Genomic DNA, 14,973 nt, shown 5'->3' with positions numbered 1-14,973 from the left:
GATCACGAGGTCAGCAGTTCGAGACCAGCCTGGCCAACATGGTGAAACCCTGTCTCAATTAAAAATACAAAAATTAGCCAGGCGTGGTGGCTGGCACCTGTAATCCCAGCTACTTGGGAGGCTGAGGCAGGAGAATGGCATGAACCGGGGAGGTGGAGGTTGCAGTGAGCCCAGACTGCACCATTGCACTCCAGCCTGGGCAACAGAGACTCCGTCTCATAAATAAATAAATAAATAAATAAATAAATAAATAAATAAAATGAAAAAATAAAATCTTCCAGGAAGAAAATAATAATAGCAGGTGAGGATATTTGGGGGAATCACTATTAGCCAGATATTAGTAACCACCGAAGCTGGGGAAGCCATCCACGAGGACTCTTTGAACTTTTTTCCACACTTTTGGGAATGTTTGAAAATGCTCATAATAGGCCGGGTGCGGTGGCTCATGGCTGTAATCCCAGCACTTTGGGAGGCCCAGGCAAGTGGATCACCTGAAGTCAGGAGTTTGAGACCAGCTTGGCCAACACAGTGAAACCCCGTCTCTAGTAAAAATACAAAAACTAGCTGGGCGTGGTGGTGCGCACTTGTAATCCCAGCTACTCAGGAAGCTGGGGCAGGAGAATCAGTTGAACCTGGGAGGCGGAGGTTGCAGTGAGCCAAGATTGTGCCACTGTACTATAGCTTGGGTGACAAGAGCAAAAACTCCGTCTCAAAAAACAAAAAGGAAAAGGAAAGGAAAAGGAAAAGGAAAAGGGAAGGGAAGGCTCATAATAGAAAGTAATAAAAAATTAATTAAAGTTATAAACCCTGGGGAGCTGGGAGCTGCAGATTCACCAGTGGCTGTCTGGGGGAAGTGTGGCTGCGGGTGAGTTTAGTTTCCTCTTTCTATACACTTGTTTTCTAATGTTTCAGAAACCAGCAGGTGTTAATTGTGCACTTGAAAAACGAATGCATACAAATCTGAAGAAAAAGATACATAGCTCAAAGGGAAAAGAAAGAAGGAGTTACGGTGAAATGGAGAAGCAATGACTTCCAGGCAGGCAGGGAACAGGTGCTGGGGTTTCAGTAATGATAAGGACCCCACCCATCCTCCTGCTTCCCCAGCACTCCCAAAGCCATACCTCTTCTCAACGGGAGCAACTTGTTCTCCAAGACGTCCCTGGCGTCGGTGCCCTCGTCCATCAGGTCAAGCTTGGTGATGACACCGATGGTCCGTAGGCCTGAAAGAGCCCAGAGGTCAGAGGTCAGAGGCTGCCACCAGGAAAGAGCATCAGCTGGCAGCTGCAAGCCACCTGGGGTCCAGTTGGCCCTGAAACTTCCAGGTCACATTACCTGGGAAAGCCAGAACGTCACAGGCCTGGACCCCAGTTTCCGACATGTCGAATGAAGATGGTCACAGCCCTGATCTCACAGGGTGGTCATAAGGGTGAGCCTGGCACACGGCAAATACTCAACAAATGCTGGCCGTTATTGTCATTTGTGTTATTAAGGACAACCTCTGCCGCTGCAGGCTTTGGGAAACCTCACGTAAACGTGATTCCTGGGCCAGATTTTGATGCTGGACTTTCCAGGTGCCGGCAAAGTCCCAAGGGAACATTTGAGTTTGACACGACTGTTTCCAGGGCTACCTCTTGCCTGAATGGCTAAAATTCCACTCTGGAAACCATCCCATCCAATTCCACCTCTCCACAAGTCATTCCAGAGTCAAGGATGTCTTTCTAGCAAAGTCTCACCTCTGCAGATCAACTGCTCCCCCAGGGGCTGAGGGCCTGGCTCTGTGCTAGCTGTGTGTGTTATATGTGTGGCATGTGCATGAGACACTGGGGACAGATGGAAGCCAGAGTGAAGATCTCTGGTGGGTGCCAATTTGGGCATCAAGGGGGCCACAGCTGTGCCCTCCCTGGGGCCCCTTCCTGCTCACATTCTGCAGTGAGGGTTCAGTAGAAGGATCTGACTAGAGGGGCCCAGGGGTGTCAACTCGAAGGGAAATAGACGATCTCACCATGCAAAGATCAGAAACAACCCAAACGTTCAACAGTCCTCACATCAGCTATCTGGGTTAGGACTGAAGTTCCCGTTCTGACTAAGAGGGGACCATGTCTCAGGGAGCAGAGCAACAGCTAGATGGGACCTAAGATCGCATCTGGGCGATGGAGCGCTGGGCCCTTCCTTCAGCCCTAGGCTAGCTTCCCACTCTGGCAACATGGGCACTGCCATGTCCAAGGAGGACCGTCCAACTGCCACACAGTGACTTCCCAGGGGATGCCCACCAGCACTGCTGGTTCTCGGAGGAAGTGCCGTGTTCCAGGAGGCCTTTTCCTACAGCGGCCATGGATTAAAGAGAACGCCAGTGACTTGGAACCAAGGATGCTGGGCATGTCCCGTGCTCAGAGGCACCTGGAAGAGGGGACTGCCCTAGGCTCAGGGTTACCTTGGGGATCGACTTCCTTGGCCAGCTTGAGGGCGTCGGAGTTGGCCAGGTCCATGTTGGCGGGCGTGACGGCCAGAATGAGGCTGCTCTCCCGGCTGATGAACTGCAGGATCATGTCCTTGATCTGGTACTCGATGTCTGGAGGCTGGTCGCCCACAGGCACCTTGGTGATACCCGGGAGGTCGATGAGGGTCAAGTTCAACACTGGGAGGGAAACCAGAAGGAAAGGCATTCAGAGCCAGGAGAGGGGAGGCACAAACAGGCCCGCAGCCACCCAGCTGACTACCAAAGTTCCTGCGCGGGGCTCAGACTTGAGGATGTCGCCTGACACTCCGCCTGAACCACACCTTTGATCCAGTAACTCCCCTTCTAGGATCCTATCCTACAGATACCTTCTACCTACTCCATTTCAATGACGCAGTTCTAAATCAGGACAGTTCAGACTGGAATAGATCTAAATGACTGAATAAATTTCAGCCCATCCATTCAGCCAATACCAAAGAACCATTACAGACAAACAGATGAGGCTGGGTGCGGTGGCTCACATCTGCCATCCCAGCACTTTGGGAGGCCGAGGTGGGTGGATCACTTGAGGCCAGGAGTTCTAGACCAGCCTAGCCAACATGGCAAAACCCCATCTGTACTAAGTATACAAAAATCAGCTGGGCGTGGTAGCACACACTTGTACTCCCAGCTACTCGGGAGGCTGAGGCATGAGAATCACTTGAACCCAGAAGGTGGAGGTTGCAGTGAGCTGAGATCATACCACCGCACTCCAGCCTGGGCGACAGAGCAAGACTGTCTCAAAAAAACAAAAACAAAAGACAAATGGATGAGGCCAGGCGCGGTGACTCATGCCTGTAATCCCAGCACTTTGGGAGGCCATGTTGGGTAGATCACTTGAGCTCAGGAGTTCGAAACCAGCCTGGGCAAGATGGCGAAACCCTACCTCTACCAAAAATATAAAAAATTAGCCTGGCATGATGGTGTGCATCTGTTGTCCTAACTACTCAGGAGACTAAGGCGGGAGGATCGCCTGAGCCCAGGAGAAGAAGTGAGCCAAGATCTCACCGCTGTACTCCAACTTGGCCAACAGTGTTAAACCCTGTCTCAAAAAAAAAAAAAAAAAAAAGAATAAAGAAACATTCTGAGAGGCGTACAAAAAAAAAAAAAAAAAAAAAGCATAGGCCAACGCAATGGCTCACACCTGTAATGCCAGCACTTTGGGAGGCCAAGGCAGGCGATCACCTGAGGTCGGGAGTTCGAGACCAGCCTGACCAACACGGAGAAACCCCGTCTCTACTAAAAATACAAAATTAGCCGGGTGAGGTGGCGCATGCCTGTAATCCCAGCTACTCAGGGGGCTGAGGCAGGAGAATCACTTGAACCCGGGAGGTGGAGGTTGCGGTAAGCCGAGATTGCGCCATTGCACTCCAGCCTGGGCAATAAGAGTGAAACTCCATCTCAAAAAAAGCATAAGTGATTTTTATGTTATGCTAACAATTTAAGGAAAAGGAGTGATAAACACATACACAACATATACATAGATACAATCACAATTGCTTACATGTTTTTTGCTTACACATTTTTTTTAAGATAGAGGGTCTTGCTATGTTACCCAGGTGAAGTGCAGTAGCTATTCACAGATGTGATCATAGCTCACTGCAACCTCGACTTCCTGGGCCCAAGTGACCCTCCTGACTCAGCCTTTCAGGCAGCTTGAATGACAGGTGTGTGAAACCACACCCAGCTCATGTTTGCATTGTCATCTGAAGAACCTAAAATATGTGTGCAAAACTGGTTGACAAGGTAGGTTTTTGCGATATACCTTTCTGTAATTTTTGAATTCTGAGCCACATGCAGGTGTCATTTATTGAAAAACAAATTTAAAACTTATCACAAGGAACCCATCGTGGTAGCAATCTGTGCCTCTGGGCCAGAGGATGTCTATGGCCCCGGGCTGCTGTTTGAATGCAGTTTTAAAATCAGGATATTTGGCTGGGCAAGGTGGCTAAAGCCTGTAATCCCAGCACTTTGGCAGGCGGATGCAGGCGATCACCTGAGGTTAGGAGTTCGAGACCAGCCTGGCCAACATGGTGAAACCCCATCTCTACTAAAAATACAAAAAAGTAGCTGAATGGGCTGGGCGTGGTGGCTCACGCCTGTAATCCTAGCACTTTGGGAGTCCGAGGTGGGTGGATTGCCTGAGCTCAGGAGTTCGAGACCAGCCTGTGCAACATGGTGAAACCCTGTCTCTACTAAAAATAAAAAAAATAAAAAATAAAAAAAAAATTAGCCAGGCAGGGTGGTACACACCTGTAATCCCAGCTACTCGGGAGGCTGAGGCCAGAGAATTGCTTGAACCTGGGAGGTGAAGGTTGCATTGAGTGGAGATTGCGCCACTACACTCCAGCCTGGGCAACAGAGCGAGACTCTGTCTCAAAAAAAAAAAAAAAAAAAATTTTGGCCGGGCACGGCGGCTCACGTCTGTAATCTCAGCATTTTGGGAGGCCAAGGTGGGCAGATCACAAGGTCGGGAGTTTGAGACAAGCCTGGCCAATATGGTGAAATCCCATCTCTACTAAAAATACAAAAAATTTGCCAGGTGTGGTGGCAGTTGCCTCTAGTCCTAGCTACTTGGGAGGCTGAGGCAGGAGAATAGCTTGAACCTGGGAGGCAGAGACTGCAGTGAGCTGAGATCACACCACTGTACTCCAGTCTGGGCGACAGAGCGAGACTCCATCTCAAAAAAAAAAAAAAAAAAATTAGCTGGGTGTAGTGGTGCATGCCTGTAATCCCAGCTACTTGGGCGGCTGAGGCACAATAATTGCTTGAACCTGGGAGGCGGAGGTTGCAGCGAGCAGAGATCACACCACTGAACCCCAGACTGGGCAACAGAGCAAGACTCTGTCTCAAAAAAAAAAAAAAAAAAACCCAGGATATTTTACAGAAGACTGGTTCTGGCCTCTCTTGAGGCACCAGCAGATCTGGCTGCCTTGAGCCAAGTGGTGGCTGCCCTTGGTAAAAGGGGGAAATGGCTGCAATCCCCCACCACTCCAAACAACTTCTTGGCATGCTCTTTCTTCAAGCTGAGACAGAGGTCTGGGTACTACATACCTAGCACAAGTGGGAAGATACAGATCAAGGGGCTATGTGCGTGTGAATATCAACTGTTTGTGAATGGGCACATGATACCCATGAGTGGAAGTACACAGGCTCACCCATAGCACTGTCCATGAATGACCAGAAACGGTCAGTGATGGGTCCCCACCCGTGCTGCCTACCGTGTGGTGAGTAGACTCGAAGGTTGATGGGCACTGGGGAGATGCCTTTGTTGGTCCCCGTGACCCTGTCGGTCTCTGCTTCAATCTCCTGCCGGACTTCATCAAAGTCTGTAAACTTTTTGGACTTGCAGTGCAAAAACTCGGCATGTTCTAGAAAGGGAAGAGAGATGCTGAAAATGAGAAAGAGCTGTGGGCAGGGTGCGCATGGACTGCAGGGAGAAATGCTTTGTTGAATGAAAGTAATGACCCAGGCTGGGCGCAGTAGCTCACGCCTGTAATCCCAGCACTTTGGGAGGCAGAGGTGGGCAGATCACAAGGTCAGGAGATTCAGACCAACCTCACTAACATGGTGAAACCCTGTCTCTACTAAAAATACAAAAAATTAGCCTGGCATGGTGGCACATGCCTGTAGTCTCAGCTACTCAGGAGGCTGAGGCAGGATAATTGCTTGAACCCGGGAGGCGGAGGTTGTAGTGAGCCAAGATCGCGCCACTGCACTCCAGCCTGGGAGACAGAGAAGACTCCATCTCAAAAAAATAAAAAAATAAATAAAATAAAATAAAATAAAATAAAAAAGAAAATAATGACCCAATCATCGTCACTCTAGGAATTGGGGAGTGAGAGATTCGTTCTCATGACAAGGGTCTTGGGGGAGGTGGGGGTTCCTATAGACTGAATAGACTGAGCCTCTTTCCAGATCCTGAAGATTACATTCCCATGTGGCACTTTGCAAACTGTTAATATACGTCATGACATATTATGAATCCCCCTCCCCCAAAAATAAACAGGTAGACATAACCAATGACCAAAGTTTCTGGGATTACAGGCATGTGCCTCCACGCCCAGCCATTTATTTGTTGATTGACTGATGAACAGAAGAGGAAGAACCAGGATACATCACCCAGAGAGGGTGAGTCCATTTGATTAAGGTGATGCTGCAGAGCCTCCCTTGCTGTGGGTCCCAGTCAAGGGAGTTCGATGCCCAAGTCCTTGTGGATTCATGGTCCACCAGCACATTCCAGCTCCACAAAATCCCCAGGGGTATTTCTCATGGCACTCACTTGTCCTTCTTCCCCAAGGAGCCCACAAGGTAGAGGGAAGGGGCACCCCTGCCGCCTCCTCAGAGCTGGTCTTGAGTCTTTCTTTCTCCCCCTGACTATTCAAGAGGGCCCCCTACCTAGAGACAAATCCCCCAGGAGAAATGTTTTCTGGGTATAACCCTGAGTGTATATAAGACCCGGGGGTATCTGAAAGTCACAGCAAGACTGGGATGAAGGGGAACAAAATAAGTAATTGACAAGCAGTGTGGGTCCCACCAGGAAACCAGAGAAATCCAGTCCCGAATCACAGATTGAGGACAAAGCAAATATAAGGCATGTTCATCACGGAAGGTGGCTGCCGAGTACACAGGTATCCACTGTACAAAGCCTTGACGTTTCCAGATGTTCGAATTTTCAGAGTAAAATGTTGGGGAGGGGATATCCCCAAAGCTCAGAGATCACAGCTACTGTAGTGATGCTAAAAATAAGGGGGAAATGGCTGGGCACAGTGGCTCACGCCTATTATCCAGCACTGTGGGAGGCCGAGGAGGGTGGATTACTTGAGCCCAGGAGTTCAAGACCGGCCTGGGTGACACAGTGAGACCCCGTCTCTACAGAAATTTAAAAAATTAGCCAGGCATGTTGGCACACACCTGTAGTTCCAGCTACTTGGGAGGCTGATATGGTCTGGCTCTGTGTCCCCACCCAAATCTCATCTTGTAGCTCCCATAATTCCCTTGTGTTGTGGCAGGGACCCAGTGGGAGATCAATGAATCATGGGGGTGGGTCTTTCCCGTGCTATTCTCGTGATAGAGAATAAGTCTCACGAGATCTGATGGTTTTAAAAACGGGAGTTTCCCTGCAGAAGCTCTCTCACTCTCTTTGCCGGCTGCCATCCGTATAAGATGTGACTTGCTCCTCCTTGCCTTCTGCCATGATTGTGGGGCTTCCCCAGCCCAGCTGTGTGGAACTGTAACTCCATTAAACCTCTTTCTTTTGTAAATTGCCTGGTCTCAAATACGTCTTTATCAGCAGCATGAAAACGGATTAATATCGGCTGAAGTGGGAGGATCATTTGAGCCAGGAGCTGGAGGTTGCAGTGAGCTATGATCTATGATCACACCACTGCATTCCAGCCTGGCGACAGAGCAAGACACTGTCTCAAAAAGAAAAACAAAGAAAGAAAGGGGTAATAAGTCACACTGGCAAAGAGGTCAGAGACCTGACCCACCCCAGAGATGCGAAGATGCGCACTGCCCTGTCGTTTTTAAGAGTAAAAAAATGAAAATGGCCTCAACGTCCACCAGGAGGAGACCTGGCGACGTGAATAACACAGCCATGCCATAAACTGCCTCAAGCAAAGGCAAAAAGGGAGATGAACACGCAGCCAGGTCTAGAATCTTCAAGGCAGAAAGAAGAGTGTGAGCAGTTTCACCGTCCCATCATGGCAACCGAAGAAACTACGGCACTCTGGCCAGGCCCTGCGTGTGGTCCCGTTGCGCCTCACAAGTCCCTTGACAGGTAGGCATCTCTAAGATCCCCATTTCAAAGATGAGGAAACTGAGGCCCAGAGGGGTTAAGGGCCTTGGGCCAAGTTCCGTGATAGAGCTGGGACTTGGAACTCAGAAATTCTGGCTTCAGGTAATGGCTCCTAAGCCAGATAGCCTTTGTGAGGCCACTGGAAATAACTTCGCCTCTTTGAAATTCTCTGCAGGGTCAGGGGGAGACTCAGTGGGCTCCGATGACTGAGGACCGTGTCCAGCACAGGCACTGGCCACCCAGATCAGGGGCAATGAGGACGTCTGCTGGAGGATTCAGGATCCCCACCCCCACCCCCAGCCCTGCTATCAGCTGACCCAGTTCCCAAGGACAGTTACACTCCAGCCTTCTGCAGGGACAAGGGGAAACACTCGGCTGCTCTTCCTGTAGCAGCCACTAAAAATGGAACAGCTCCCAACCCCCCACAGCAAATCTCAGTTCTCTTCTGGCTCCAGGACCCCAGCTTAGCCCCAAAAGAGACCATCTCCCTTCAAAGAGTGCAGGGGGACATGGCGTGGAAGATGGGCTGGTGGCAAGGACACAGGCCCTCTCCCTAGCAGGCCTCTGTCCCGCCAAGTGTGGTGTCTACAAAGCCCAGCCCTACCTCCTCCTACTCCCAGGTCTGCCTGGCTACCACCTCTCCCAGGAAGACTTCCCTGAGTGGGGCATCTTGGCCTCTTCCTCATCAGAGCCAGCTCACTTTGGATTGTATTGATGGGGCCAGGACCTGCGGCTCCAGCACCCCAGAGCCCAGCATGTACTGGCAGCACGCTGTGTGCAGTAATGAGCTCAGTCTGTAGTCAGAGGGCCTGCCCAGGTCTCAGTCTACTGATCTATAAAATGCGCATCATAACAGGCTGTATGAGGACTCAGAGTCAATACCTGCACGGGAAGAGCACAGCCAGCACAGCTACGGTCTGAGCAGCTGGTGGGCAGAAGGCCCCAAGGAATGATGTGGCAAAGACAGCACCAGGGGCAGTGGGCGCCATCGTTCCCCCAGCACACACAGGCAGGAGCCCAGAGAGGGCAAGCTACTCTCTCAAGTCACACAGCATCCCCACCTCCTGCAGGTCTCTCTCCCCACAGCAGCCGCTCCACCCAGCCCCCTCCTCCCCTGCCTTCGTTTCCCCATAACACTTACTACCATCTGACAAAGGGTGAGAAGAAATCTAATATAGAGAGCTTTACCTTGAATGTCCATGCCACCAGGGAAGGGACGCCCATCTGCCTTGGTCATTGCTGTGTCCCCAAGGGCACACTCATGCATGTTAGGTGAGAAATGGAGGTTCTGCCTGCCCGGCTGCCACAGGCTTCAGGGGACATTTACAACCCCCCGTCCCCAGCAAGCTGAATCTAGGTGTCTGAGCTGCAAAAGGTTCCCCCGGAACCTCAGGCCATTCCCCAACGCAGGGACCAGGAAACGGGCCCAGGAAGGACCACCTGCCTGACCCAAGTCCGCCCAGTCAGGGGCAGACACGAGATGGGGCTGGAACCAGGCAGCCAGACTCACATGCCAGACTTTGGAGCACGGCACCTTCCCCGGTTGTCACATGCAGGCTGGGAACCAACAGGGGATCAGAGAAGACAGGGGCTGTTTTTTTTTTTTTTTTTTTTTTTGAGACGAAGTCTCGCTCTGTCGCCCAGGCTGGAGTGTAGTAGTGCAATCTCGGCTCACTGCAAACTCTGCCTCCTGGGTTCATGCCATTCTCCTGCCTTAGCCTCCTAAGTAGCTGGGACGACAGGTGCCCGCCACCACGCCCAGCTAATTTTTTTGTATTTTTAGTGGAGACGGGGTTTCACCGTGTTAGCCAGGATGATCGCGATCTCCTGACCTTGTGATCTACCCGCCTCGGCCTCCCAAAGTGCTGGGATTACAGGTGTGAGCCACCGCGCCCGGCCAGCAGGGGCTGTTCTTTGTGATCTCTCCTCCAAGATCCTTCTGCTGTCGGCCAACCCCTCCATGTGGGCGAAGGATATGGACAGCAGGTGCCAGAAAACTGTTTCTTCCCTAGTGGGTCAGTGAGCAACAGAACCACACCAGAGAAAAAGGCCCAGGCACCGACCAGGTCCGCTGCAGCTGCCTGCCTTTCTTCACAGGGCTCCCTGGCATGGTGAAAGTAAATGCTGAATGCCAGGTCAACAGAGGTTTTTTGTTTGTTTGTTTTGAGACTGAGTCTTGCTCTGTCACCCAGGCTGGAGTGCAGTGGTGAAATCTCGGCTCACTGCAACCTCTGCCTCCCCGGTTCAAGCTATTCTCATACCTCGGCCTCCCAAGTAACTGGGATTATAGGCGCATGCCACCACGCCTGGCTAATTTGTATATTTTTAGTAAAGATGAGGTTTCACCATGTTAGCCAGGCTGGTCTCGAACTCCAGACCTCAGGTGATCCGCCCACCTCGGCCTCCCAAAGTGCTGGGATTACAGGCATGAGCCATCATGCCCAGCCCAATAGAGGTTTAAAAGCTTCCACCAGGCCGAGCGCAGTGGCCCATGCCTGTAACTCCAGCACTTTGGGAGGCTGAAGTGGGAGAATCATTGGAGGCCAGCCTGGGCAACATAGCAAGATCCTACATGTACAAAAAAATTAAAAATTAGCTGGGCGTGGTGGCGCAAGCCTGTAGTTCCAGCTACACAGGTGGCTGAGGTGGGAGGACTGCTTGAGCCTGGGAGGTTGAAGCTGCAGTGAGCTGTGATCATGCCACTGCACTCCAGCCTGGATGACAAGGGGAGGCCGGAGACCCTGTCTCAAAACAATGACAAAAAGAGAAATAGAGTGGAGGGCCTAGCCTGGGCCTCTGGAGCGCTGCATGCGCTCAAGTGCTGGAGATGAGATGATTTTTTTTTTTTTTTAAACAATCCACTGGCCCAAAGAATCAGCCAGAGGCCTTAACACTGAGTTCCCTGTCAACTTGTCCACAGCAGCAGCAGCCGAGGCCCAGCCACCAAGCCACTGAGCCACCCCTGGCTCTGCCTGTCCCGGTCCCTGCCATCAAGCTGCACCCCACAGCCACCCTCTGCAGACAGGGCATTTCCAGATACCAAAGCCAGTTCCTGTAATTCCTCGGCAAACTGCAAAGCATTTTGATAGCTCCACACACACCCCCACTGTCACCCGGCACCCTGAGCCAGGAGGGCTCCCTGGGAGGAGGGTCAGCCCGGGCCCCTCAGAGAGGTTCGCAGCTGGCATGTGATCAGGCCTTGGGGACTCTGAGGGACCCAGCCTGGCACACAGCAGGAGTAAAGGATTAATCTGGGCAGTCATCCAGCAATCACGCTGCCAAGGCCAGGGAGTCAGCCGTCCTCGCCCACCACAGGGCCTCCTAACTGTGGGCCCACTGGTTGTACTTGTAGGTTTTTCCAGAGAGAGGTTCTGCCTCCCTCCCAAGCCTGTGTCCCCTACTGAAGCTGGAGCTCTGAGACAGCAGAGACTTGGTGTGATCACAGTTCCCCCTAGCATCTCGTATACAGCAGCTGCTTAATTAAAATCCATGAAAAAAGAATCTGTGCTCTAACCTAGGAGGACATCACTCCCAGGAACCCCCAACTGGGGCCCCACTGTGCTAAACAGTCAATCCCCTGCACCTCAGGCCCTTTGAGAAGGTGTCCCCAGAAGGGAGCCACAGGTTCAAGCTGCCACCTTCTCAGGGTCAGGGGGCCTGGGACATGAAGAAGCAGCCCCTTGCCAGAGGCCACAGTCACCTCTGGCCTGGAGACCCTGGAGGTCTTCGGAGCCTCCTGTTTCAAAGGAGCTTGTGGAGCCCCAGAGTGACCGAAGGCCCTTGGTCAGAGAATGGCCCTCCCTATCTTCAAAGCACACTGGTCACGTGCCCGCTGGCACTACTTAAGAATTTTGAAATGCCGAGGTCCTGCTGGGAAGACCTGCCTTCAGCCCAACAGACAAGACAGCAGGGTTTGGGGAGGTGAGGAGAGGGAGAGAGGGAGGAGAGTTTTCGGGGTGCCTCGTGGTTTCACAGCCTAGCGACACCCAGCTCCGGGTTCCTACCCTTCTCTCAGCACCTCAGTTTCCCCAAAATGCAATGACACAGAACCCAGTGCCGGGGCTCCCATACGACTGCGATCAAATCCCACCAGGAGCACAAACACGGTTCAGCTGTTAGTCTCAGGGAACCCTCAGGGGCTGGGCTAGGGTCCCAGTGCTTTGCACACTGGGGCTCTGCCCTGGATCTTCTCACCGTTCCCCCAGCAAAGAACACAATGACGAGGCTGGCCCTGAAGGCAAGGAGAGGAGATCTGCCTTTCCCAAACCTGCTGTTGGCAGGCAGGACCAGGGGGAGCAACTTGGGGATCAGCCACCATCAGGAGACCCTAGCTACCATGCCAGCAGGCAGGATCCACTCATGCAGGACTTTTGAGAGCCTTCAGCAGACCAAGAAGTGGGCACAGCACACAACACTTCCCATGCCCATTTAGCCCTTGAGTTCTCTCTAATCCGAGGCAATACGCAAATATCTCCCAGTCCAGGACAAATTGCCACTGGGAAGGTGTCAGCCTGGGCTGGCATCCCAGCCAGCTCACAGCCTGACGCACGCCATCTTGGTCTGCTCTCTAGATACAAGGCTGCAGATGGAATGGCAGAGTGATGGACCAGGCTCACCAGGGGAAGATGCTTGGTAAAGTAACCCCCATCACTTCCCGCCCAGTAGGCAAGAAGGGGCACAGCACCAGCCCTTTGAGCTTGTTCACTCGGCCGTGCATGTGGAGCACCTGCTCGGCGCCAGGCCCTGTGCTGGGAGAGCCGATCTACATGCCTGTTCTCGTGTGCTGGCGCAGAGAGAGTCCATTAAGAAAAAACAGGCCGGGTGTGGTGGCTAACGCCTGTAATCCCAGCACTTTGGGAGGCCGAGGTGGGCGGATCACGAGGTCAGGAGATCGAGACCATCCTGGCTAACACGGTGAAACCCCGTCTCTACTAAACATACAAAAAAATTAGCCGGGCGAGGTGGCGGGCGCCTGTAGTCCCAGCTACGCAGGAGGCTGAGACAGGAGCATGGTGTGAACCCGGGAGGCGGAGCTTGCAGTGAGCTGAGATGGCGCCACTGCACGCCAGCCTGGGTGACAGTGAGACTCCATCTCAAAAAAAAAAAAAAGAAAAAAAAGAAAAAACAAGAACAGGATAACTCGTGCTGCCGGGGACCGGGGAACGAAGGTGGCAAGTGACCAGGTGCGGGTGAGCAGCAGACAGTGGCAGGTAGGGAACAGGGCGTTCCAGGCAGGCAGCACAGTGAGCACAGAGGCCCAGCAGTGGGAACCAGCAAGCTGGGCCTGAGAATCAGGAGGGAGATGGATGGTGGCAGTGGCTGGGGACCAGGAGGAGGTGAGGTCCCAGAGACTGGCAAGGAAGGGCCACAAGGCCTTGAGAAAGAGGCTCGATTTGATTCTGAGGCCAATGGGAAGCCCTGGAGCCAGGTCCTGACATCTCTTCCTTGGTTCCGGTGAGCACACCAAAGGCCAGTTCAAGGCCAAGGGCGGTGGGGAGGGGTGGTTCACAGGGCCTCACTGTGCACATTCCACACAGGAACAGTCCCAGGCACTCAGAGTTTACGGGGCTGCTTCCCAATGAGGGCAGGGTTCACCCATGGGCCACCAAACTTCCTGGTGGTTATGGTCTTAGGTAATGTTTAAACTTCTATGGCTGGAAGTTATGGTTCACTGGGGATGGCTGGAATGAGGGCAAGCTGCGGGAACCAAAGGGGAACGTGGGCTGCGCCCTGGGGGCCCTGTCTTTGGACATCAGACCCCACAGGAAGAGACAGCATACCACAGCCAATGGGGTGCCATGGCCACGATGGCAGCGCCACCATCACCCCCATTTTATAGATGAAGCTACCAAGGCACAGAGAGGGAAGTCACTTTAACAAGTCCCGGGCCAGTAAAGGGTGGCAGCCTGGTTCTGAGTTTGGTCACAGAGAGCCAGCTGCCAATCCCTAGGAGCCACATGGTCTGGTGTATACCCCACAAGGCCCCGCCGGCCCCAGCAATCACTGATGCCCGCAATGTGTTCATTTTCCTCTCCTCTTAGTAAGGCGTCCTACCTCCCACCCACCTCCCCCAGCCAGGGTGCCTATGCTGCTTAATGCCTCGCCTGGAAGACAGTCTAGACTGCCTGGCATCTGCCGGCACCACCAGGGCCAGGCCCCCATTGCCTCTTGCCTGGCGCCATGCCAGCCTCTCTGCCACTCCCTATCCCCCACTCCCCGCTTGCATTCTGGTCCCTGACTGTCCCTCCTGAACATGGCAGCCAGTGGTCTCCCGCCACCATGCATGCCACCCCAGCTCCCACTGCCTGAATCCTCAACATGCCTGCCAGTCCCAGTCCCTCCTGCCTTCTGGCCCCTCCCAAGCCTCACCGCCTCCCCACACCGCTTTGCTAATGCTGTTTCCCTACCTAGAATGTTCTCTCTGGGCCCCCAACCCCAAGGTGAATCCAACAGACACTCACAGGCTGGGCTCGGGGGCTGGGACCATGCCAGGTGCTCACGCTGCCTCCCTGGAGATCAGCTAAGGCCCAGCACCAAGTGGGCACCTACTTGGAGCAATAAGAGATTGGAGCCTGGTCGGGCGCAGGGGCTCACCCCTGTCATCCCAGCATTTTGGGAGGCTGAGATGGGAGGATTGCTTGAGCCCAGGAGTTCAAGACCAGCCTGGTCAATATAGCAA

The 14,973-nt window shown here is 52.9% G+C and overlaps 1 protein-coding gene across 8 annotated transcripts in view; it reads right to left on the bottom strand.

Moving 5' to 3' along the window:
* The window catches only part of DNM2 (dynamin 2), a 113,347-nt gene that overhangs the window by 53,410 nt on the left and 44,964 nt on the right, over positions 1-14,973 (bottom strand). For all 8 annotated transcript variants that reach the window (XM_034944902.4, XM_063599872.1, XM_034944901.4 and 5 more), the window contains exons 3-5: positions 5,716-5,865; positions 2,432-2,635; positions 1,122-1,220 (exon numbers count right to left, since the gene is read on the bottom strand). In XM_034944902.4, coding sequence (XP_034800793.1) covers positions 1,122-1,220; positions 2,432-2,635; positions 5,716-5,865 — 453 coding nt within the window. The remainder of the gene's footprint in view (positions 1-1,121; positions 1,221-2,431; positions 2,636-5,715; positions 5,866-14,973) is intronic.

Source organism: Pan paniscus, chromosome 20, assembly GCF_029289425.2.
Source record: "Pan paniscus chromosome 20, NHGRI_mPanPan1-v2.0_pri, whole genome shotgun sequence".
NCBI lineage: Eukaryota > Metazoa > Chordata > Mammalia > Primates > Hominidae > Pan > Pan paniscus.
This window is presented reverse-complemented; position numbering and strand designations above follow the sequence as displayed.